General features: G+C 40.7%; 1 protein-coding gene across 3 annotated transcripts in view; it reads left to right on the top strand.

Annotated features, from left to right (window-relative positions):
• TSPAN9 (tetraspanin 9) overlaps window positions 1-27,140 on the top strand; it is a 692,453-nt gene that overhangs the window by 651,149 nt on the left and 14,164 nt on the right. For all 3 annotated transcript variants that reach the window (XM_073649938.1, XM_073649939.1, XM_073649937.1), the window contains 5 exons: window positions 470-661; window positions 4,047-4,121; window positions 15,974-16,075; window positions 16,168-16,299; window positions 17,953-18,036. In XM_073649938.1, coding sequence (XP_073506039.1) covers window positions 470-661; window positions 4,047-4,121; window positions 15,974-16,075; window positions 16,168-16,299; window positions 17,953-18,036 — 585 coding nt within the window. The remainder of the gene's footprint in view (window positions 1-469; window positions 662-4,046; window positions 4,122-15,973; window positions 16,076-16,167; window positions 16,300-17,952; window positions 18,037-27,140) is intronic.

The raw sequence follows: 27,140 nt of genomic DNA, 5'->3' as shown, positions 1-27,140 counted from the left end.
TTCATTCTGCCAATGGCTTCTTTCATTTTGGGATGACAAATTGAAAAGGAAAGGAGGTTAAACATGGCGTGGTGCTAAATTTTCCTAGTGCTTAATAGCCGTAAAGGAAGGATGCTACTGAAGCTGGTTGCCCTACTGCCAGACACAGAATTGTAGGAAGGAGATGTCAATTTGTGTAACAGTCACAATAGGACCAGACGAGAGGACCTGAAGGGAGAAATTACTAGGGAGGTGAGAGTGTAATAAATTTAGGTTTCCTTTAAAACCTACCCAGTCTTGGGGATTTTTGACTGTGGTGTTTTGACAAAAAGAAAAGAACTCCATCTGTGGCCATCTTTAAACTGTCAATTTTTTTTACGTAAATTTGTATGTTAGTGTAAAAAATATTATGTTGCATTGTGAATATAATTAACCATATAGAAAATCAGCAGTAAAATCATTGAATGTTTTCTATTTTTCTTTCTTCTAGCTCTGTGGCTGTGGATTGCTAGGAGTGGGAATATGGCTTTCTGTATCGCAAGGAAACTTTGCAACATTTTCACCCAGTTTCCCTTCGTTGTCGGCAGCAAATCTAGTTATTGCCATTGGCACAATTGTCATGGTGACTGGTTTCCTGGGTTGTCTTGGTGCTATAAAGGAAAACAAGTGCCTCCTCCTAAGTGTAAGTTACTATAATTGAACTGTACATAACATTATGTCATTGTGGAAGTCATTTAGAATGGATGATAGAAATAGTGGTGTAGCCTGTTGTTATGACCTTGTTATGACTTACGGTGTAGTCATTGGACCATTTGTATGGGTATGACCAATATTGTCACTCTCAGCAAGGGGTGTAGATATTTTGATGCTATTTTCACATTGAACTTAATTAAAATATAATATGCAGTGACCTGTTAACCCCCCTCCCCTTTAGGTGGCTACACCTAGACAAAATTCTTAGAGTTCTTATGACTAAATATGTTAAAATTTACTTTAAGCAGCACATTTATTTGTTATCGGCCAATTCTAGAATTTTTGCAGCGTTCTACAATCCAGCTATCATTAGAATTTTTTTTTGTAACATTCTCTGATCTGAATTTCGCATCAGTAGACTTTCTTGCAATATCCCCTTGCAATATATAATCACTAGTAAACCTTTTTGGTCACATTACTTGATCTGACCATCAGTGGACCTTTCTGTTTGCATCTCTTGATGTGACCATCATTAGAATTTTTTTTGTAACCTTCTGTGATCTGACTATCGATAGACCTTTTTGTTCGCATCCCTTGATCTGAGCATCAGTAGACTTTTTGGCAATAGCCCCTTGCAATATATGACCACTAGTGGACATTTTTGGTCACATTACTTGACCTGACCATCAGTAGACTTTTCTGTATGCATCCCTTGATCTGACTATTGTTAAATATTTTTTTGTAAAATCATTTGATCTGACAGTCAGTAGACCTTTTTTGCAAAATGCCACGGTCTTACTGTTCGTAGACCTTTTTTGGAACATCCCCTGATCTGACCATCGGTAGACCTTTTTTTGAAATAACATCTGATCTGATCATCTGTAGACCTTTTTAATTACAGTTATATGAAAAAGTTTGGGCACCCCTATTAATCTTAAGCTTAATGTTTTCTTAAAATTGGTGTTTTTGCAACAGCTATTTCAGTTTGATATATGTAATAACTGTTGGACACAGTAATGTTTCTGCCTTGAAATGAGGTTTATTGTACTAACAGAAAATGTGCAATCTGCATTCAAACAAAATTTGACAGGTGCATAAGTTTGGGCACCTTTATCATTTTCTTGTTTTAAATACTCCTACCTACTTTTTACTGACTTACTAAAGCACTTTTTTGGTTTTGTAACCTCATTGAGCTTTGAACTTCATAGCCAGGTGTATGCAATCATGAGAAAAGCTACTTAAAGAGGCCACTTGCAAGTTGTTCTCCTGTTTGAATCTCCTCTGAAGAGTGGCATCATGGGCTCCTCAAAACAACTGTCAAATGATCTGAAAACAAAGATTATTCAACATAGTTGTTCAGGGGAAGGATGCAAAAAGCTGTCTCAGAGATTTCACTGTGAGGAACATAGTAAGGAAATGGAAGAACACAGGGACAGTTCTTGTTAAGGCCAGAAGTGGCAGGCCAAGAAAAACATCAGAAAGGCAGAGAAGAAGAATGGTGAGATCAGTCAAGGACAATCCTCAGACCACCTCCAGAGAGCTGCAGCATCAACTTGCTGCAGATGGTGTCACTGTGCATCGGTCAGCTATACAACGCACTTTGCACAAGGAGAAGCTGTATGGGAGAGTGATGCGAAAGAAGCCGTTTCTGCAAGCACGTCACAAACAGAGTCGGCTGAGGTATGCAAAAGCACATTTGGAGAAGCCAATTTCTTTTTGGAAGAAGGTCCTGTGGACTGATGAAACCAAGATTGAGTTGTTTGGTCATACAAAAAGGCGTTATGCATGGCATCAAAAAAAACACAGCATGCCAAGAAAAACACTTGCTACCCACAGTAAAATTTGGTGGAGGTTCCATCATGCTTTGGGGCTGTGTGGCCAATGCTGGCACCGGGAATCTTGTTAAAGTTGAGGGACGCATGGATTCCACTCAGTATCAGCAGATTCTTGACAATAATGTTCAAGAATCAGTGATAAAGTTGAAGTTACGCAGGGGATGGATCTTTCAGCAAGACAATGATCCAAAACATCGCTCCAAATCTACTCAGGCATTCTTACAGAGGAACAATTACAATGTTCTGGAATGGCCATCCCAGTCCCCAGACCTGAATATCATTGAACATCTGTGGGATCATTTGAAGAGGGTTGTCCATGCTCGGCGACCATCAAACTTAACTGAACTGGAATTGTTTTGTAAAGAGGAATGGTCAAAAATACCTTCATCCAGGATCCAGGAACTCATTAAAAGCTACAGGAAGCGACTAGAGGCTGTTATTTTTGCAAAAGGAGGATTTACTAAATATTAATGTCACTTTTCTGGTGAGGTGCCCATACTTATGCACCTGTCAAATTTTGTTTGAATGCAGATTGCACATTTTCTGTTAGTACAATAAAACTCATTTCAAGGCAGAAACATTACTGTGTCCAACAGTTATTACATATATCAAACTGAAATAGCTGTTTCAAAAACACCAATTTTAAGAAAACATTAAGCTTAAGATTAATAGGGGTGCCCAAACTTTTTCATATAACTGTACATTCCTTGATCTGACCATCAGTAGAACTTCTTGATCACATACCTTGATCTGACCATCGGTAGACATTCTTGATTATATACCTTGATCTAACCATTGGTAGATGTTCTTAATCACATTCCTTGATCTTACCATCTGCAGACCTTTTTTGTAACTTCCCCTGATCTGGTCATTGGTGTACCTTTTTGGTCACATCTCTTCATCTGACCATTGGTAGGCATTTTTAGAACATCCCTTAATCTGACCTTCTGCAATTCTTTTTTGTGACATCCCCTGATCTGATCATCTGCAGACCTTTTTTGTAACACCCTCTGATCTGACCATCTGTAGACCTTCTTGATTACACACCTACATCTGACCATCAGTAGAGCTTCTTGATCACATACCTTGATCTGACCATCGGTAGAACTTCTTGATTGCATACCTTGATCGGACCATTGGTAGACCTCTTGATCACATACCTTGACCTTACCATCAGACCTTTTTTGTAACTTCCCCTGATCTGGTCATTGATAGACCTTTTTGGTCACGTCTCTTCATCTGACCATCGGTAGACATTTTTTATAACATCTCTTGATCTGACCATCGGTAGACCACTTTGGCCATGCATTCTCAGAACATTAAAAGCTTTAATGTTGGAGTTGTTTTTTTTTTAGCTAATTCTCTCTCGTCCTACCAACCAAAAATCTGATATTTTAGAAAAAAAATCAGAAATGATTTGAAGTTCCTCAACCCAGTAATGTAATTAATTTTTTTTTTGCAATTAGATTATTGTAAAATATATCATTTTTTGATTAAAATATTAATGGCAAAAATAAATTCTCTTTCTTTTTTTTTCAGTTTTTCATCATTTTACTGATAATTCTTTTGGCTGAGCTGATATTGCTTATCCTATTCTTTGTCTATATGGACAGGGTAAGTAATCTGTTTTTCTTTTCAATTTCAGCAAATTCATATTGGTCTTAACTGTTCTATCTGGAATGAGATACAAAAGGGTTTAATTTTTTCTTTTCCTAAAATTGCGCCCTTCGTGGGCTATGTCTGGTATTGCAGTTCAATTATATATTGTGCTGTAATACCAGACACAGCCTATGAAAACAAAAGTGGCACTAAAAGCTAATTTTGTATGTTTTTTTGTTACCTTTTAACTTGCTCGGAGGATCTTGCGTTTCTGTATAACATTGTTTTACTGTTTGTGTTTTTTTTGTGGTAAGAAGGTCTTTATTCTGTGCAGGTGGCTTGGTGGATTCCTAAATTGTCGTACCCAGCTGTATAAAATATAAATAAAAATATCAAATGTAAAATTTTAATTTGGTATCCCTTTAAATTATCACTCTCCTCATATTAATAACCTGGAACAATAGGGTAGACAGATGTTATATGCCCTGAAATTGGACTCAAAACTTTGTTCTCTGTTCATTTCCAACATGCCGAAAATAATAAACAGCTGTCACTGAAATATGCTTTATTGGATTGTCTTTTATGAAATGAGGCCCCGTTATTCAGTATTGTAATGGTGGGTATTAGCATTTTAAATACCTATTGAGAGGATTAAACCACTCCATAAAACTGAGCCGATTCCACTTGTGTGATGTGAAAGCGTTCCGTTCTCCAGTGACAGAACATTTTATAGGCCTTGTGATTAATAGTCGGCCGGAGTCGTCTCACATTAGACAGTTTATCAATCCTATGAAGCCATTCAATGACACTGAAAATGTGTGTTTATCAGACATTAAACCCTATAAACCGAAGTCTCCATGCCACTTGGACAACCTTTCCATATTTAGTAGACACCGAAGAATATAGGGCAGAATTACCAAAACTGTCTAGAAAAAAGATTGATAAATAAGGCCCTATGTAATATATATTCTTCTGCTACAGTAACACTACTTTATAGAGGACCGCTCACTTGCTCAGGAGAAACAAAGTTAAATGTCTTATTAAAAAAAATTCCTGAGCTCCCCTGATTCTGCCGCTCTTTTCCGTTTTGTGCTATGTTGTTCCATTGCAGAGATATTCACATTTGTTGCTCTTGAAGCACACTATGTGAAATCTCTGCTTGTAGCGCAACTGAGTGTTTCTTCAAAGTTATCTCTGGGGGTGTGTGTTTTAACCCCTCCCTCCCAATTACAGTCCTAGCAGTCAAACAGTTTCAGATGCTGCTGAGCCGTGATTGACAGCATCAGGGAGAGAGGGGTAAAAGGTCACACCCCAGAGAAGATTTTGAAGAAACACCCAGTTGAAATCTGAAATTTCACATAGTGCGCTCCAGGAGAAACAAATGTAAATATCTCTGCAATGGAGCGACGTAGCGCAAAATGGAAAAAAGAGTCACAATCAGGGGAGCTCAAGGATTTTTTAACTCTAATTTTTGGACTAAGGTCCTCTTTAAATCAGCATCAATAGGACCAGGTACTGTCTTATCAGTATCAGTATAGTACAATTAGCAAAGAAAATTAGATACAACTCATAAAGTAGAGAGCCTTTAACCCCTTCATGACCAGGAAATGTTCTGTCTTTGCTCTTTTTGTTTTTCTCCTCTCCTTCTTCCCAGAGCCGTAAGTTTTTATTTGTTCTTCAACATCGCCATACGAAGGCTTATTTTTTATCGGACGAGTTATAGGTTTGAATGACACCATTCATGTTACCATAAAATATACTGAAAAAACGGGAAGCAAATATCAGGTGTGGTAAAATGATGAAAAAAAAAGACACCGCGATTCTGCAATTATTTTATGGGTTTTCGTTTTTTCAGCATTCATTAGCCTTCTTCATACACCTGCCACGACCATGTGATGTAATTTTATGTGTCACAAAGGGGGCAAAAAGAATGATTAGATAAAAAAAGGATTTGGGGTTCGATAAGTACAGATCTAGCCGCTATCTGTGCGGAGGTGGCTGAACATATGTTTTTCTCTGTTGAATACTGTGGGAGTTCCCAAACCAGAATTCCAATAACACTGAAGTCAATATAGAGAGCTGAGAATTCGTGACCACCTCTCCACTGACAGTGGTGACAGCACGAAGCAGCACCGTGATTTGACCCCTCCCATGTTATCTGATGTTGCTGTTGGCGGAGAGGTGGCTGTCAACAGGGAAAAACAGCCTAAAGGTGGCCGTACATATTTGTATCTCTGTTGACTGCTATTGGAGTTCCAAAAATAAAGCCTTGAACTCCAATAATACAGAAGACAATTAAAGGAGTCACACATGCACCGCCGCTCCAGATGACATTTCTCATATATAGATAGTAGATACCCTACCTGGTGCCCTTGGTTTGTTTCCCACTGCCTCGTTCGCTCACATCGGCATTCTGTTTCCCCTTCTTCCAAGGTGGCATGGCAAGACTAAAACATGTCTTCCCTGAGTTTCCTGTGCTGTGGAGTAGAGAAGGCAGGGGAGGCTTGGCTTAGACTTACCAATGTGCTCTCCGTGCCACTGTGGTGGCCCTTCCTATTGTCCTCCATTTGCTTCCCGCTGCCTCCTCCGCTCACATTAGCATTCCGTTCCCCCTTCTTCGAAGGTGGCATGGCGAGACTAAAACATGTCTTCCCTAGCTTTCCTGTGCTGTGGAGTAGAGAAGGTTTGGATTAGACTTACCAATGTGCTCTCCATGCCACTGCGGTGTCCCTTCCTGATGTCCTACATTTGCTTCCCGCCGCCTCCTCCGCTCACATCGGCATTCCATTCTCCCTTCTTCCAAGCTGGCATGGCGAGACTAAAACATGTCTTCCCTGCCTTTCCTGTGCTTTGGGATAGAAAAGGCAGGGGAGACTTGGCTTAGACTTAACAATGTGCCCTCCATGCCATTGTGGTGGCCCTTCCTGATGTCCTCCATTTGCTTCCCGCTACCTCCTCCGCTCACATCGGCGTTCTGTTTCCCCTTCTTCCAAGGTGGCATGTTGAGACAAAAAAATGCCATTGTGGTGGTGTGACGCTCACAGCCCTCACCCTGGGAAGTGGGGCCGTCCTGGAGCAGCCCCAAAAGAAGGAGGTCCGCTGTGAGCGCCTGGAGGTGCGGACCAAGGCCGCAAAGTCGCGGGCACTTTCCAGATAGATCAGGATCACCTGTTGAGACCCCTCTGGTGTGTGTGTTCCTCTCCTTGGTGAGTTCTCCCACTAAGTCTTCGCTTGACTGTTTGTGTGGTTAGAACTAGGTGTAAGGCCGGGTCCCACTGGATAAACGCAGGTAGAGAGGTACAGGTGGCGTATGCCGCTCCGTCCGTATCCCTCCTGGGATCCACTAAGCCTCCGGGCTTTTCTGACTGAGACGTTAAGTAGCAAAGTCAGATATCGGGGGCCGGTCACCCCTCTTGCAGCCGGAGTGCCTCTGACTAGGCCAGAATAAGAAATACAGGTGGCGTATGCCGCTCCATCTGCATCCCCCTGGGATCCTTTTGCCTGTGGAGCTTGCCTCCTCTGCTCCCCTCCAGGCCTTCTTGGGTAGGGACCTTGACCGGGTAGAGACAGTGGTTAACTCTGACCCGCTCCCCGTCTCAAGGCCAGAGAACGAGGATCATGTATCTTCAATAGGCTGCAGGTTCTTAGCAGAAAGCCACATTCAGCGATGAAGATCACAATCAAAGACCTTGAACTTAAGATGGCTGAAGATTAAATATGAATGGGTAAGTGTACTCTAAAAGTGTGTTCTCCACCCTCACCCACTACATGGTTCCCCCTATCTTTGGTAAACACCCATCTCCTATATCCGGGACCGGGGCAGCACCCTGGTGCATTTAGGCCCCCTACAGGACAGGAGTGGTGTAGTGTTGAATGGTGAAGTAGGGTCCTGAGAAGTGCTCCATCCTTACCTGGAAGAGGAGATACCACACCTCAACTGAGGTGCAGTACCCCTGTGGCGACTGAACCCTCAGGGGCGCCACAGTGGCCCTTCCCGATGTGCTCCATTTGCTTCCCGCTGCCTCCTCCGCTCACATCGGCATTCTGTTCCTCCTTCTTCCAAGGTGGCATGTTGAGACAAAAAAATGTCTTCCCTGCATGTCCTTTGCTGTGAGATAGAAAAGGCTGGGGAGGCTTGGCTTAGATTTACCATTATGCTCTCCATGCCACTGTGGTGGCCATCTTGGAGGTAGGAGGAAAGAAATGTCGATCTAACTGAAAGAGGCAGCTAGAGGCAAATGGATTGCACCAGGTAGGGTGACTATACTTGTGAAATGTATAGTTACTTTTCCATCCCAGGGTAGAGAGTCACTTGAACTAGGGCTTTTTTTCCTTTTATGGTGACCACGGAGTTTTTTCTTCTGCACATATTTTTTATACCATTTTTATAACCGGTTGAGTGTTTTTTTTTCTCTGTTCAAATGGCAAAGTTAATGATGTAAAATGGAAGAAAAATTAATAAAAAAAATGTAAATCCATTAATTAAAATTGGAAGGATTTGAAATATTAATATTAATAATAATACTTAGAAAAAAAACTTGAAGAAGATGTACAGAGAGAGACCTAAATTTTCCATGTAGGTTTTAATAATAACAATAATAATACTTATTATTATTATTATTATTATTAATAATAATATAAAAACCTACATGGAAAATTTAGGTCTCTCTCTGTACATCTTCTTCAAGTTTTTTTCTAAATAATGGAAACCATGATGCAGTGCTGAATTGGCGATATGACATCTACCAATGGCACCCAACAAGTTTGCTTTTTACCAAAGTGCCCAGCATTTTGACCCAAAAAAGTGATTTATTTTTATTTTTATTTTGTTTATAAAATGTGATAGAATCTGCAGTGTGGGCTTTATTAGGATCTTCCCGTGCAGATGTGAACGGAGCATAGTCTGATAAGGAAAAAAAATGTCTGTTTTTATATTCTGGCATATTTAATCTCAATAATTTATTTTATTAAAAGCAAAATTATTAAAATTTGACTTAAAAAATATTTTAAAAATTGGCAAAAAAAACCTTGATGTGATAGTTTTTATCATCTTTTTTGACTCCTTTTTACCAACTAAAGATGTAATTATGAATTAATATCTTGAATATACTTGATGAGTGCTCAATGACAAGCGACTGAAGATTTATGTTAATATACCAAACAAAGCCACTGCATTCATTTAGAGGAAGAAACAGAAAATGGCTTGCACTCATCTGTCTTATAGCTTTTAAGATCTTTCTTAGTTAGAAACAAGTGCTACTGAAAAACAAACACTTTTCTTATCATTACCTACCGCTCCGTCTTTTAAGTAGTGTCTCATTTGCATTTCAAAGTGGAAGCCTTTTTGTAGGGATCTCTTATTTGGAGAAGCAATTGCCAGGGCGTCTAACAGGATTTGAGGGACTTAAAAATTGCTTGAGAAGAACTTCAAAGTTTGTACAGAAGATTCCAAGGAAAAGATGGAGTTTGTAATAACGGTAGAAGTAATGGGTCCTATTTAGGCCAATTAAAAATCTTTTTAATCTTCTGGTTGGTAGCTAAAAAATCATAAAGACTGTATGCACATGACATCCTCCCAACTTGTACCGAGTTGGAATACAGCATCCCTCATTGGGTCAAATTTGTAAGAAAAAATGGAGGAATTCTCCTTAAAGGGGTTGTCGACTACTTGGACATCCCCTTCTTGAGCTAAATGTTTGGCCCCGATAAAATAAAAAAGCCTATACTCCAACAGTGTCGGCACTCACGGTCCCGGGGCTCTCGTGCTGTTGTTGTGACACGTGGCGCCGGTGCCCAATCAGCACTGGTGTCAATGTCCCCACCTTCGGACAGATCAAACATGAAGATGAAGTCCGGGCTGTGGTTGCTCTCTGACTTCCTCTTCATGTTCAATTCGAGAGGAGGTGGGGGCAGTAACGCCAGCACTGTTTGGGCGCCGGCCTCACGTGTCACAACGACAGCATGGGGGCCCCAAGGAGAACAGTGCAAACACGGGAGGTGATTATAAGCTTTTTTATTTTGTCAGGGCCAAGCGTGGTGGATGATAAGGAGTTGTCCAAGTAGTGGACAACTTCTTTAAGATGTTATATTACAAAGTAAAGGAGTAAAGCCCCCCATACATAATAGATAACTGTTGTCCAAATGATCATTTGCTCAATCATTCGTCCGGCAGCTATTTCTCCCGATAGCCCAATACACAAGATTTCTTGTGTTCTCTATGAGAGAGCCGATGCCATACTCTTCTGGCCGTGGCTTATCAGCCGTCAGAAATCTGGTGTGCCAGATCCTTCTCTCTCTCCCAACATCATTTGTCGGGGAAGAGTTGTGAGACCTCATGTACATTAGATTATTGGCCGATCAGGTGGGTACAGCTGATGTTAGTCAAGTGTGTATATGGGACTTACGGTACAACCCCATATGATTTCCAGTTCTTTGTTCACCTGACTGATGAGGCCCATGATTGGCTGCAGTGGCCTGCTGACTTGAAAGGAGCATCATTACTTCCTAGGTAACTCCGGCCGGACAGTAAGCAATGATGTGCTGTACCAGTCACTGGGGACGCAGACAGAAAAAGGCCCCTGTGCTGGGACAGACCCTTTGCAGTCCAATAGCTCTTCACAATTCCACCTACTTTGAAGGTGGAAATGGGCCCCCTGACTCCTTGGGCCCCTGTGTGGCCGCACAGGTTGCAGCAATGGTATGTTCGCCCCTGGTACTAGTCATCTGACTGCTTCAGCCAGCCATGGACCTCAAAATGAGACGCCATTGCTTGCTGACCCGCCAGAGACACCCCGAACAGCCTGCTCTGAAACCATGGGAGTTAGATCTTGTAATTGAGAAACCCTTTAATAATTTTTACCTATCCAATTATTCCGTAAATTATTTTTAAATTGGGCAATACCTTTAATGATCAATAAAAAAGAAATCCTACATATCACGCCCATCCATCAATTAACAAGGACACTTTTTTTTATAACGGTGACCCATCCAGCTACGAACAGGTCAGTGTGAAATAGGAATAGATTTTTATTCCTTGCAAAGGTAATTAAGTGTTTATAGACACAACTCCCAAAAAGAGTTGTGGTATAATCCCTTCCCCAAAATCCAGGCAGTGACAGGGAAGTAGCCAATGAGCCATTTGTGTTGATTGAATAGTGTTTATAGTGACTTCCCTACCTTAACTATAGACATCTAGGTCAGTAGAACTATCATTAAACCTGTAAACTTATAATGAGGTGACTCTGCTTATGGTGTCAAAGTCTACACGGTAAAGTTGGGCTGGGCATTTAGTCTATATAGCTTTCCACGGGCAGGTGTCTAAACAGTCATGCCTGGGTCCTGCTCTGCCCCCCATCTATTGAGGCCTGCTGGCACATAGAGAGGTTTAACACTAGAAATAGGACTATCCTGATTGGGTACACCTTGTCGCGGTGGGATGATTTTATGCTTTTTTGATCAAAATAGTGTCAACTAAGTACCCGCTCTTACTTACATGCACTATAACTATGTACCTTTTTATTTATTGCAGTGTACTTGCTCATTTTGGGTGAACATGCACTTACAAATTGCAGCTATACCAATATGAGCTCCAGCTTTGCTTTTCCAAAGTATTGCTGAAAAAGTAAAAAAAAGTGCTCTGCAGAGAACAAAAAAGTGTCAGCCTAGTTGACAGTGAAAAAAACTATCATGGAAAAATAAAAAATTATAATAAAAAGCTGATTTTCTCATGAGACATTTACTTAAAGGGGTTGTCCACTACTGGGACAAACCCTTCTCATACCCCACACTTGGCCCAGATAAAATAATAGAGCTTATACTCACCTCCCATGCTGGCGCCATTCCAGTAGTGTCAGCACTCGCTCTCATGCGATGTTGTGACATGTGACGCGTGAATTCCTGTCGAATTGAACATGAAGAGGAAGTCCAGGCTGCGGCCGCTCTCTGACCTCCTCTTTATGTTCAATTCGTACGAAGGCTGAGACAGTGGACACTAGCACTGATTGGGCTCCTGGCTCACGTGTCATAACACCGCATGAGAGCGAGTGCCGACACCGCGGGAATGGAGCCTGCATGGGAGGTGAGTATAAGCTTTTTCTATTTTATTGGGGCCAAGCATGGGGTATGAGAAGTAGTTGTCCTAGTTGTGGACAACCCCTTTAAAGAATTACTTTTAACTATGCAAATATTTCCCATTAGGCTATGTTCACACATGTTGGGTTTTTCAGCATTTTTTGCTGCAGATTTTTATGCAAATTTTCAGATGCATTTTGCAGTACCAGCAAAGTCAACAAGAAACCAGAATTCTCTGTTCACACATCTTGGTTTTTTTTTTGCTGCGTATTTTGTGCCTTGGTTGGGTTTTTGGAAAATAGAGCATGTCACTTCTTTCAGCATTTTTTCACCCACAGGAAGTCATGGGTGGTGAAAAGAACGCTCCAAAATTTGCAACAGCTTTTTTTTCCGCATTTTTAATGCCAAAATAGAACGGGGTTCTTTTTTTTCACAGAACATTATGTACATGCATAAATAGAGACAGAAGAACTGAGAAAAAAACGCTGAAAAACCGCTGTAAAAACGCACAAAAAGCGCATCAAAAAATGCAGCAAAACCAGTGTTTTTGACGCAGCTGATTTCCTGCCAGAGATCAGTTATGTGTGAACATAGCCTAACTCCTCAATGAATTGGATTTTACAAGTTTTCCCCAGAAAAAGGATTCTAAAAAAAAAAGAATAAAATAATAATGAAACATGGACTTCATAAAATCCAGATGTTTATTGTCCACAAGTGGAGAGCAATGCACAATTGGTTTTTCATATCAGAAGCGCTTGTTTCACAGACCTTGCATTACGCACGCTCTACTGCACATTAATTGAGAAACACTCCTTTGACGACGCTGCAATCGAGAGCATTAGCCGGGAAGAAATGTAGGTTATATACAATTTTGGATGAACCGTTGCCCTCTTTTAAGCAACCAGTTATTTTAAAAACCCATTGTGGAAAGTATTCACGCGGTCACAGCTCATATATTTGACTTTGTCAAGTTGAATAAAGGTCATTCTGTGCGGATTTTTTTTACAGTGCTTGTAAATCCGGTCATATTTTTGTGTAAGGCGTATTATTATTTGCTTTCTCGTTTTCCCATAACGTTAAGTGATGAATTTGTTTTGTGAACCCATAATTGACTGCAAATCCGAATCCCATATATAAATCAGATCTCTCCCATCTATCAATTGTCAATGGCACTTTTTATTTACAAAGGTGACCTAACCGGCTATTAACAGGTCAGGGCGAAATAGAAATAGTTTTTTTTTTTAGAAAAGAGGTAATCTGTCTTTAGTGATCCCTTTTGTCAGAAGAGTGTGGCGATACATCTTATAATCTTAATCAGCCAGACGGTTAGATTTGTTAAACCAAGAGAAATACATTATTGTGTTTCTGTTGACTTGTAAATGTATGTGTATTTCTGTGGCTGGTCAAGAAGGACAGTGACTCAGTGTGGAACAATAAATGTTTGCTAAATATGTTGAATAACCTTTGTGTGGACCCTGTGGCTTGTTGACTCACAAAACAGGAGGACAAACTACGCAAATTCATTAAATGCTCAAACAATGAGACCCTTTCCTCCCAACCTGTGAATGATGACCTTACACAGATGTAAATATAAACAGGGTTGTCTGTAGCGCTGCAAGCAGAATCAATGAGAATCAGAAATACTTTACAAGGAGAATGAGAGCCATCCTTCAGGACAGTAGACGGATAGCACGACATCTCCATCCAAAGAGACACGGATTTGGATTCTACATGATTCCGGGTTAAGGGTATATGGCCCTGACTGGAAAGATATGGATCTGCTCCACTGACCATCAGAGAGCCCATAGATACATTTGGGGAGAAAAGGTTGGGACGATGAAGTCACCTGGCCCCATGGTAATGTTGTTTGGGATTGCCAGGTGGGACCCTCCGGTCACCTGGAACCCATGGAGACATTCGGAGAAGCCAGATTGGGACCAGCCGGTCATCTGGCCCCAAGGAAACTCTTGGAGAAGCCAGGGTGGGACCCTCGGGTTTCCTGGCCTTGTACCTCGATGGATTGCTAGCTTCCTAAGTTTGCCACTACCTTTTCTCTGTGGGGGCCCTATAGAAGCAGGGGGCCACTAGTTGAGATAGTTGGCCCTGGAATTCACAACTGTTCTATCCCAGGTGGGCCAGCGTAAGGATGAGGACTGTGTAATGTTGTACCATCTTGATTATTGGCTGGGACTGCTCTGTGTGTTTATTGTCCGCTTTGTGGTTCAATAAAGTATTGCCACACTGTTTTACCCTCACCCTGTGTTGTCTGAGTAGTATTACACCCACGGAAGACCCTGGGTCTTCACAAAGAGTTTCAGGAAAATAAGCTGCTCATAAGGTATCTCTCTAGGACACGAAGGAATCATCCATGTCCTGCAGAAGTTGCAGTTATTCGGTAGTGCCCCCGAAGAGAAAATTAAGTATTGCATGTGGGGCGCCAAGGAATCATCTATGTCCTGCAGGAGCGGCAGTTATTCTGCAGTGCCATCGAAGGGAAAATTATGTATTGGATGTGGGGCACCAAGGAATCATCTATGTCCTGCAGGAGCGGCAGTTATTCTGCAGTGCCATCGAAGGGAAAATTATGTATTGCATGTGGGGCACCAAGGAATCATCTATGTCTGGCAGGAGCTGCGGTTATCCTGCAGTGCCCCCGAAGGGAAAATTAAGTATTGCATGTGGGGCACCAAGGAATCATCTATGTCCTGCAGGAGCTGAAGTCATCTTGCAGTACCCTCGAAGGGAAAATTAAGTTTTACATTTCCATTAATATCGGAGCCTTGTAGTACACAGATGTGCCAAGTCCTACAGAAAAAGATGCTCTTCCTCGTAGTTTATTGATCAATACCCCAAATAAAGAGTCTCCCTTTTTCAATATATTGAGCCTTAACAGTAGCCATAACTATCTTTCTTAGCTTCTTCTCTAGTGCACTCCCATTCCGTTTAGACGGGAAAATAATAGCAACATTTTTATCTATCATTTGGTAGCTTGTGGGAAGTCCAAGGTAGGAGAACTGCTCGTTGCATCTGTTGAGTCATATGTGTGGATTTTCCTCTTTGGGACCACCTTAAAGATTTTATAAGAGAGTTACATTGACAGAAATGAAGCAGTGCCTGACATCGAAAAGTGGGAGCTCTATGTTAAAGATCAATTTGGGCCCATACAGTGTAGGGTTTTACCACCGAGGACTTATAGAATATTGGAGTTGGAATGGACCTCCAGGGTCATCGTGTCCAACCCCCTGCTCAATGCAGAATTCACTAAACCATCTAAGACAGATGTCCGTTCAGCCTCTATCTGAAGACTACCATTGAAGGAGAACTCGCCACCTCTCGTGGCTGCCTGTTCCAATCATTGATCACACTTACTTAATAAAATGAGTTGTTGTTTCCCCCCCTTTACACTCTTTTCAGAACCTTTGGACCAATTCCCCACCCTGAACTTTGCATTGTCTAGAGTGGTGGTCATGGTTGCTCATAGAGTCCCCTTTAAGAAATGACTTAAAGTCCTCTACTGTGGCTCCTCAATGGCAGTACACTGAAGATAGATGCATCAAATATGTTAAGAGGAATTGTCAATGTGTCAAAAAGTGAAATCTAAGCCAGCTATGAATTGGTGTAGATTTGTGGTATAATTTGTGTCATTTTGGGGCCATATCCCTCCCTCAAGCTCTGTCTACTTTTATCAAGTCTTTTTGAAAACCAACAGGAAAATTCTTTTTGCAACAAAAAAAATAGCTTTTGTGTGTCAGAAAAATTGAATTCCTGCCTGAAGCCTTTCGTTCTTTTTCTTCTAGGTCGATGAGAATGCCAAGCAGGATCTGAAGGATGGTTTATTGCTTTACAATACGGAAAATAATGTTGGGCTGAAGAACGCTTGGAACATTATACAGGCTGAAGTAAGTTTTTGATCTTCATGTGTGCATTGGATATTGTACATTTTGGTGCACGTCGGGGAGATATTTATGTGGTTTTATCGGGTTGATTTCAGATGCACTGTTGTGGAGTGACAGATTATACTGATTGGTATCCAGTGCTGGGAGACAACACAGTTCCAGATCGATGCTGCATGGAAAACTCTCAGGATTGTGGACATAATTCGACCAGCTTAGTTTGGAAGACAGTGAGTAAAATTTGCAAGTGATACCTTGGGTCTAAGGGATAACGTTTCTCCTTGTGGAGAGTGACATGCCAGTGTGAGGAGACTTATAGGCCATTCAATGCTCCTCTGGCAAAATAAATATGCCAAATTGGAAGTATCAATCCTAAAAGTCAATATCAACCTTTTAACGAGCCTTGCCACATCAGAATCTCAACTTGCAGACACTTGTTGCAGGGTGTTGCCTCTCCTTAGTGCAAAGCATGAGATTTGATTTGGCTGTATGAGAGACCTCTGACTGAGGTCTAAATGGGTAACGTTTCTTCTTGTGGAGAGTGACATACCTGACATGCCAAGGTAAGGAGACTTATAGGCCATATGATACCTTAAAACATTTTTCCTGACATAGTGCTCTCAACTCCAACGCTCAAAGCAAGTTTCACAGACATTTGCGTGAGACCCTTAGAAACTGCACACCGCATGACCTTTATGTTGGACCATCTGTATCTAGACTTTGCCTATCATTAAACTTATCTAATATTACAAGATAAACTTTTGACCATTCACCATCTGTAGACAAAAAAATGCATAAATATCTATGGATCAGAAACATTTTGTTATTCTCATTTCAAAGAGTAGAATATTATCATCTTTGTGTCCTCCAGTTGGATCTCCAACCTTTATATTGTTGGCTTTTTTTATCACAGTCCAATGGGTGGTCCTATTTAATGATGGACTATGACTGTACAAAGCAAGAGAAAATAAGCAGATTGCTGAAATCGCTGTCAATCATGAAATCATTTCAAGGGTGCCAACACTTTTGACCATGATTGTATATCACACACTGCCAAAAAGACAGGTCTACATGTACAATGTAGTAATCTAAAGTGCATGTGGATAAGTAGATAATGCAAAATCAAGAACATCAAAAGATATCTTCAACAAATAACTGGACGCGTTTCAGCCCATCCAAAACTTTCATCAGCAGGCAGTCAATTATTAAAGAATGTAGAGATGGTTGTGAATCCATAGCTCTATTCATTTGTATCAGAGATATGAAAATTGATGACCCAACACATATATCTCAGCAAATTTCGGAGGCACCATTTAAATGAATGGAGGAAGCCAGGCATGCGCAGCCTCTTCTTCATTCCTCACAGAGCTTGTCAGGTTCCTGTTTTAGTGGTTGATCCAACCGAAGCAACTTTTGGCTCAACCAAGCTCTCCTGTGTCCTCTATGAGACAACTGCTGCCAGAACCATTGGCATCGGCTTATCTTCTCTCCGAACAAACCACTGGTTCCTTCTCCTCCTCAATCATCTCTCAAGAGAGAGTTGGGAGTCACCCATACACAACAGATTCCCGGCCAAACTTGCCAAAATTGACTTTTATCTAATGCGTATGTGAGTCTTTAGAGCTGTCAACTGTTCAAGTAAATCCTGTGAGCCAAGAATATAAAAGCTAAGTATATGTTAGTTATTATTCTATATATTTTTGAACTCTTTTCCACTCTTGGGTATATTTGTTCTTTGTAGATATAGTATTTTCTTGAACATTTTAAGCCTTTGCTTATTTGTAAGTACAAGAAAATGAAACAGTTCAAGGATGACCTCATTTTCCCATAGAGAAACATAACATCTTATATCAATTAACTTTGATGTTTGCTTTGGTCGGTAGGGTTGTTATGAGAAAGTGAAGATGTGGTTTGCCGACAACAAGCTTGTCCTTGGGACAATTGGGATGTGCGTCCTCATAATACAGGTATGTAAGCTGATTTTTTATTATCTCATCCAATACTGTTAAAGGCATATGTACATCAAGCAGGGTCAACTGATCATTCAAAGTACCAAAGAACCCTTCCCAAGGTCAAGGCTCTGACAGTAGTGGATCCCAAAAGGTCCATCATAACAAAACTCCATTTAGAGCTCACTTTGAAGCCAATCACTTGCCACTAGAGAATTTGTTATGGGATGGTTTACAAATAACCCATTATTTGTAGCTGATCACAAAGTGTCCTTTTGCTGCAATTACTTTGGGAACCTGACAGCTCGACTTCAATTTTCTAGCAGCTCTTCCAGAGGGGAAATGAAGCATTACACTGTTGTCCATTAAGGATGAGTAAAAAGACTCTGAACCAATCAAATTAGTTTAGAATTTCCCCAAATTATTGGGACTTCGATTTTTGCTTATTGAGCAGCTTGGCAACAAGTAAAGAGATTAAAAGAGAAGAAAGTATCATACTCATCTAGCCTCTCACCTGTCTCTACAGCTCCCTGTCGGTCCTCCACTCACTTCCTCAGGCTCTGATCTCTCCACTCTTCTCCAAAGCTTCCAGTTTTTCGTTAAAGGTATTGTCCAAGCTTAAGGTTCAAGTCTGCAGTCACTCTATGTAATTTCAGACTTGTGAATCCTCAGAGCTCACTGTCATGATTCTCCAGTGCTGGCGCTGGGTGTGGGTGAGCATGTAACCACGACTATGTGATTTGCATAGAAACAGTCACCTGCCTACTAGACGTGCACGGCCTCACTCAATGCAAGTGAATTGAGTGAGGCCGGATACGTCTAGTTGGAATGTGGCCAGAACTATGCAAATCACATACTTGTGGTTACATGACTGCCCGCTCCTGCCACTGACACAGGTGGATCCTTACAGAGCGAAGTGTGCACACTGTGAGGATTCACAAGTCTGCAGTCACATAGAATGACTGCAGACTTGAACCCCAAGCCCTTTAAGTTTAGACGAAGGTTCTGACATCATGATAACATGCACCGCCCAAAGCAGTCACATGGGGCGTTGCATGTCATGACACGGGGCATCGCATCACATGGGGCGTCGCATATCATAACATGCTACGTCCCATGTCATGACATGCGTAGTGCCAGCGAAGAGGGAATAGGAGACCGAAGCTGGTGCAAGTGCCTTAGAAAGCCAACAGAGGACTGGTGGGGAACAGTGGTGGCAGGATCAGGTGAGATAATTATGATGTTTTATAGTTTTTTAACCCATTCCTGATCTGATTATTATGCTTTGCAGTCAGGAGAGCAAAGTGCATAGAAAACAGTTTTTTTAATGACAATCAGAGCTAATTCAATTCATATAGAATAAATTTGATGCATATTTTCTGGCCGAATACGATCAAATCTGCCAAAATCGAATTTTGACCGATTTGCTCACCTCTATTGTTCATGAAATGCAAATTTATCGCCGCTCTCTTATCTGGATAATAGATGAGGTTCATCTATTTGTTATTGGTCAGTGGTCTCCAATGTAATGATGCAAAACCTAGCCATAATCTTTCTTCTTCTGTATGGTTCCTGAGATCCTGGGTCGATATATACTAGATAGATACAAGGTATACGCAAAAATTGAATATAGGAATTTTTGACTGCATTACTGCTATATAGACTGTACTTATAAAATTGGCAAATGATGATATAAAATGGCCAATTCGCGTGCCCACCAAAAACGGCAAGGTGACCTTTTCTTGGTGAGACTCATATTCTCTCAGTCATGGACCAAAATCTTACAAGGGCAAGTAGGATCCAGCGATATATAACAGCAGCTTTAGACTGTCGAGAGCCTCAACATAACCCTCACCTGAGAACATCCCCCCTAAGCTTTGTCCCCTTGTAATATTCACACGGGACGCACAGAATCTTTGGTGGATGGATTTCAGCTACAGCTTTTATTTTGATTTAATGTGTATTAACTCATTTATCAACAACCAACCAAAATTCAACCAAAATTTCCTTAAACCGGATTTAAAGTCATAAGTCAACCTCTGGCCTCCTAAGGGTTTAAGTCCACCATCAAGTCTTCAAAGGATATCATTTACTGACCTCCTGCTGTGACTTAAAAGGAATCTGTCAGCAGGATTTCACACCCAAAACTATTTATATGCGCATGTAGATCTTTCAAAGACAAGTCCAGCAATTTCTCTACATGGCCAATTCATTTCTCCGTTACTGAGAAGTCAGCATTTGAATTGATATGCCCGTGAAGTTAAAGTGCTATGGTAGATCTGAAGCCTCTGTCACTCCAACTCTACTCCTAGCTGCCTCCTCCTGCTTGACTGACGACTCCTTTGCCTGAAGTCACACAGTATAAAGGTTATCAGTCAAGAAGGAGGAGGCAACACATTAGAGCTGGAGTGACAGAGGCTTGAGATCTACAAATAACTCTTAAGCCTCATTTCCATATCAATTCAAACTCTGTTTTTTCAGTAACAAAGGAATGGGCTGGTAAATGATGAAAATCCGATCCAAAACATTAATGAAAATTGGTCTCTCCACTGAGAGAAGGGAGAGGTAGAGAAGCGAGAGCTGTCAGAACCAGAAGCGGAAACTCTGAGGCATTTTTTTTAACTTTTTTTGCTAGTTACTCAGCTAAAAGAACTTATAGACGCTTTGCTGAAGCAAAGTGGAAGACATTTTTTTAATAAATGTATTTTAATTAAGACTAATTAGAAAGAAAGCAAATGCGGAATAAAAAAAAAAAAAAATGCAAAGGTGTTTTATCGTGGACAGTCACAGCTTTTATCATGGACAGTCCAGAACTGAAAATGTTAAAATAAAATATCTAATATAAACTCCCCAGTAAAGTTTCCATTTATAGAATGTTGGATTTTCACAGAGAAATCAGTTTAGGGGGAACGAAAAGTGGTTGTTACCCTCTGCAGATATAATTTCAGATTATAGCTAGCACAGCTGCTGTACAAGCACAAGGCAATCAGTTATAGGACAAAGAGGTGGTATTAAATATATTCCCTTAAGCGTTGTTTTTACACAGGAAGCCAATATGGTCGGTTACTTGTTCAGCAAGATGATGGATGGACAGATAGATACTAAACAGATAGACAGATAGATAGATAGATAGATGATAGATAGATAGATAGATAATAGATAGATAATAGATGATAGATAGATAATAGATAGATAATAGATAGATGATAGATAGATGATAGATAATAGATTGATAATAGATAGATAATAGATAGATAATATATAGATAGATAATAGATAGATAGATATAAAGGATATATAGATAATAGATAGATAGATAATAGATAGATAATAGATAGATAATAGATAATTGATAGATAATAGATAGATAATAGAAGATAGATACTAGATAGATAATAGATGATAGATAGATAATAGATAAATAATAGATAGATGATAGATAGATAATAGATAGATGATAGATAGATAATAGATGATAGATAGATAATAGATAGATGATAGATAATAGATAATAGATAAATAATAGAAGACGGATAATAGATAGATGATAGATAGATAATAGATAGATAGATAATAGATAGATAGATAATAGATAGCTAATAGATAATAGATAGATTATAGATAATAGATAGATAATAGATGATAGATAGATAATAGATAGATGATAGATAGATAATAGATAGATGGATAATAGATAATAGATAGATAATAGATAGATGATAGATAGATGATAGATAGTTGATAGATAGATAATAGATAGATAATAGATAGATGATAGATAGATAATAGATAGATAATAGATAGATAGATATAAAGGATATATAGATAATAGATAGATAGATAATAGATAGATAATAGATAGATAATAGAAGATAGATACTAGATAGATAATAGATGATAGATAGATAATATATAAATAATAGATAGATAATAGATAGATGATAGATAGATAATAGATAGATGATAGATAATAGATAGATAAATAATAGATAGATAATAGATAGATGATAGATAATAGATATATAATAGATAGATAATAGATAGATGATAGATAATAGATAGATAATAGATAGATAGTAGATATATAATAGATAGATGATAGATAATATATAGATAGATAATAGATAGATAATAGATAGATAGATAATAGATAGATAGATAGATAATAGATGATAGATAGATAATAGATAGATGATAGATAGATAATAGATAGATCATAGATAGATAATAGATAATAGATAGATAATAGATAGATGATAGATAATAGATAGATAGATAATAGATAGATAGATTATAGATAATAGATAGATGATAGATAATATATAGATAGATAATAGATAGATGATAGATAGATGATAGATAGATCGATAGATGATAGATAATAGATAGATAGATAATAGATAATAGATAGATAATAGATGATAGATAATAGATAGATAATAGATAATAGATAGATAATAGATGATAGATAGATAATAGATAGATGATAGATAGATAATAGATAGATAATAGATAGATCGATAGATTCTGAATAGAAGGATATATAAATTCTAGATGAATGGATGCATTGTAGGTAGTTGTATTTTCTACATAACAAGGTCTATCCTGCTGCACTGTTAATGAAGTACATGTCGGCAGATCCAGCGTCCTTATTATCTCTTACATGTAAGGAATTATATATTTCCCCTTTAGTGCTCCTTCACCGGTCTTAAGGGCAGATATAACCGTGTCTCTGTAGGGTCGTCTTTGCAAAGTTGCTGACTTACGTATTATCCTCCCATCATTTTTTGTCATTTTTTTTTTTAAATAGGTCATTTTGTCTGTTTTATTGCAAATTGTTCCCTGAAATATAACTGCCCTACAGGCTCCTTAGTGGCGATGCCAAAGGTAGGAGCTATATAATAAATGCTCTATAAACCCGGATAATCTTTATGGTACAAAACTGGGTCATGGTGCATGGGTGACACCTTTTATACATTGGCATTTTTGAGAAATATTTGGAAAGAATTAATACATTCTTAAAAGAGAGATCAGCAGGTCGCCTCCTTCTGCAGAGAAATATTTGCACAGTATTAGATTTAATTGCAATATATTGCGGTTATATTTATGTGACAGTATAGGACGTTAATGTCCGCGGTTGATTGGGTTTACAGCACCTCTGCAGATAGCGTTATTTAACTTTGTTGAAATCTGGCCTCAATGGAGCAAGAACGGTCTGAAATTTGCCTAAAGGCTCTCACTTTTTTATTGTTCCTAAGCTCAATTAAGCTTTATTTAAACCCAAATACCTTAGGTGTAAAATGTATATGGAGCATACGACGGTCAGCCGTGTATCCGCAGCTCGCGGAGGGGTAATGCATGCCTCATTTAACCTTTGCAAAGATGAACCTTTCCACTGATACATTTTCTAAAGATAGAAGCGGGTTTCTTTGAAGAGTTACGGCAGACGTTACTTCACCTCTGAGCTGCGACAATCATGTAACGTTATGGCAGAGGCTTATAGTACACGTGTAAGGAGACTAGCTTTCATTTTATAGGTTACTTAAATAGTCCACCCTCCCACCCATCCCTTCCTTAAAAAACCCAATAACTTGGCGTAACAAAGAGCATTTGATAAATGAGACGCCATCTGTCATTTGCAACAACTGCTCCTTTAGGCTCCGTTCACATTAGTGTTGGTGGTTCCGTCACAGATTCCATCCTATTTGCTAGAAAAAGAAAAAAATAGCATGGCATGCGTCACTTTTCCAGTAAAAGACCCTCAAAAATGCCGTATTTTAGGTGTAACGCTGTATTTGTTACAACAACTTTGGGCTCTGTTCACATCCATCAAAGCTTGGCCACAGCAGCCTTTATTAAAGCAAACAACATAAATAACAAAAATCAACCATATTGAAAAAAATGGAGGATGGTCCTCAAAACCCCTGAACTATGACGGGAAGTATATGAACACATTTGCTCATGTCGTATTTTACCTCTAGCCGTTTTTGGCACCAACTCAGAGGCACCTGTTAGCCAACCTGGCGATTAAACATGAACGCACTGTCCACGGGCCCTTCCAGCTCTTAACTCGATAGTTTCACTACCCATCATCACTTAATTGAGTTCACTTGGGATGGGGTATAACCTTGTGGGCTCCCCACCCCCCAAGCATGATCCGCCATTAACCATCTCCACCAACTTCGAGGACCTCTCCCCTCGCCCCACTACTGTGACAGAAAGACTGAAATTCTCCCAACTGATCAAAGCATAATAAAAATGGACACGATTCTAAATCTGAACCACCCTAGTGAAAAGAACCCATTTAACAAAGGGAGGATGGGTTGTAGATTGTTCCCCTCAGGGCTGTACCTAAAATGATTGCCCCCTGCTAATGGTCCCCACCCTTTTAACCCCCCTCCAACGCCTATGTTCCTCCCACTCTGATGACACCCCTCATCAGTTCAATTAACTTTTCCTGTCCCCAAACCCCCCGAGGGTTCGGTCGCTACAGAGGTATTGCATCTCACCCAGAGGTGTGATATCTCACTTCCAGGTAAGGATGAAGTACTGCTCAGGACCCTAACACCCACATGCACTACACCACATTTCCGGGGGGCAGGGCGACAATGCTCCCAAGAGTGAGCACAACTGTCCCTGTCCCTGGCTGGTGTGGGGGGAGGGAACACCTAGAAAGGGGGAACCCGGTAGTGTGTGGGTGGGGAGAGTAGATCCAGGGTGCACTGTATAGAAGATATATAAGGTGGGCACCATCTTAGAGTCAGAGTTCAGTTCAGTCAGAGGGAAGAAGTGACAGAGAGTGGCCTCTGTGGAGCTCTGCTCCGGAGGCGGGCCTAGCCTGTGAGGCCCTGCCAGGACTGAGAGAAGAGGAGAGAAGGAGGCTGGGAGCAGGGGCTCTGTATGGGCTCTGCTCCGCAGGCAGGCCAAGCCTTAAGGCCTGGGCCTGGAGGAGAAGGAAGCAAGGGAGAAGAACGGAGGAAGCTCTAGGAGAAGACTGAAGGGACCCCAGGGGTGCGGACCGGCCAGCCGCCACCGCACGCCCGCCGCTACCAGAGTAGGGGGGTCAGGCCAAGAAAAGGGAACCGGATCCCTCATCTAGTGGAGGAGAGCAACTACCCTCAGCTAGTAACCGGAGGCCGTGGCATTGCACGTGTTACGGCCCCTCACTACACCTGTTAGGAAGGCACCACATAAGGCCCAGGGAAACGGAACATACGTTTGCCCGCCAAGGCCCGAGGCAGCTGGACAGAAACGTGGTCAATTGTGGGGTACAACAGGCCAGAGAAAGGACACACGAAGGGGGTCCTGAAAAGCATTCAAAAGGTACCTGGGAGTTGGCCGAGCCCCTCACCTGGTGAGCACAGCACGACGTGGGCAGCCATTACCTACAGAAGTGGCTTGGAGTGTAAAACTGTGAGTAAAGACCCTGGACTGCATCACTGGACTCTGAGTCATTACTGTTGCTCCCACGCACCATCACCCCCACCATCTGCGCTCACTGCCTTGAGGCTATACTCCTCCCGTGGGGAGTTATACTACCCACTGCTGCGCACACAACATCAGCCTCAGCGGTCTGTCCCGCAGCGGCGGTTCCTAATAACCGCAATCCACGGGTGGCGTAGTCGGACAGTTTAACATTAAAAACCAAGTAAACAGATCCGCCACTGGTTTGACCACCCTGAGCCACGGGACCGGGTCGCCGCCACGGAGACTACAACCCCTGACATTACACAGAGACCCGGCTCCGGTTATTCCCCCACACACGGCCCAGGGGGCGCGTCAGTATCAAGCCATTGGGTTGATGGTCTTCTTCTTTGCCTTGTTTCTTCTATTCTTTTGACCATGATGTCCTTTTCCATATGATGTGTCCAAGGTAGGCAAGTCGTAGCTTGGTGATCCTTGCTTTGAGTGACATGTCTGGCTTGATTTGTTCCAAAACTGATTTGTTTGTTATTTTTGCCATCCGTGGTATTGGCAAGTATAGAGCCTAGTCTGACTCTGCGTTTAGCCTTTTCCCAGTCTGAGATGCCTGATTTCAAGGAATATTAGATTGAAATCAACAGTTTATAAATAGTGATGATGCCACCCAACCGGATTGGCTAAATTGGACAACATGGTCACAGTCACAGCACTTCTGTACCACAAAGAGCACTAATATGACCACATGTTTCATCTCAAACTATTTGTCTCAAACTATTTAGTCTAGGAGGTGCCATAATTGGGGTACCACCTATGTTTTTGAATATGACAACGATAGCAATTAAGCCTAAGCATCGGGATCAGCTCTTATTAGTAGATATGGTCAGAATTAATTACACCGCAAACAAAATCGCATTTGTAAGAACTTTCATGTGCAAGATTTCTGCATTTTCTGTTTTACATTTTCAGGCTTTTGCTATTTTAGCGTACTGTCAGCATTTGTGACAATCAGCATTTATGTGCAGGAAATGATCTTAATCCCTCTGGCAATGTAAGGTCTCAACACATCTACATTATTTTTCTTACTTAATTCTAACCTTCTTGAACAATCAATGCAGCCAGTGCGGCTCTCTGCTAGCATCCGGAATATAGTGATCGTGGCTAATTGGAGCAAATGACAAAATGTTATTATTATAGTAAATAGAAACATCAGCCCTCGCTACTCACATGCCATCGACCTCAAAACAGAATTCTACAATACCAAAAGTATTGATTGGACCATTGCCGAAATGTTCATAGAAAGGACAGGTAGCCCAGAGGATTATTGTGGCCTACTTGATGGCTGAAGTTCAAGGCAAGAGACAATCTGCCCAAAGGTTCAGAAATGTAAATACGAGTCTACCACTACACAACAGTACAACCCTATATCCATTGCTTTTCACTCAAAAACTAATCCAATGAGACACAGTCAGAGACAAATTTAGGCCTCTAGGTAGCCCTGAGGATTGGTGTGGCTTGCTTGATGTCTGAAGTCCCAAGACACGAAACAATATGCCCCAAGGTTCAGAGATCTAAATACACAGCAATACAGCCCTGTACTCATTTATATTCACTCGAAGGTCTAAAGCAATGGGACACAATCAGATCCAAATTAAACTGTAGGTACAAAAGATCTTTGGATGGTCTTGTGGGAAGGAGTGGCC

Source organism: Phyllobates terribilis, unplaced genomic scaffold (genome assembly GCF_046119375.1).
Source record: "Phyllobates terribilis strain yellow unplaced genomic scaffold, ASM4611937v1 Scaffold_10__3_contigs__length_209671492, whole genome shotgun sequence".
NCBI classification, from domain to species: Eukaryota; Metazoa; Chordata; class Amphibia; order Anura; family Dendrobatidae; genus Phyllobates; species Phyllobates terribilis.
This window is presented reverse-complemented; position numbering and strand designations above follow the sequence as displayed.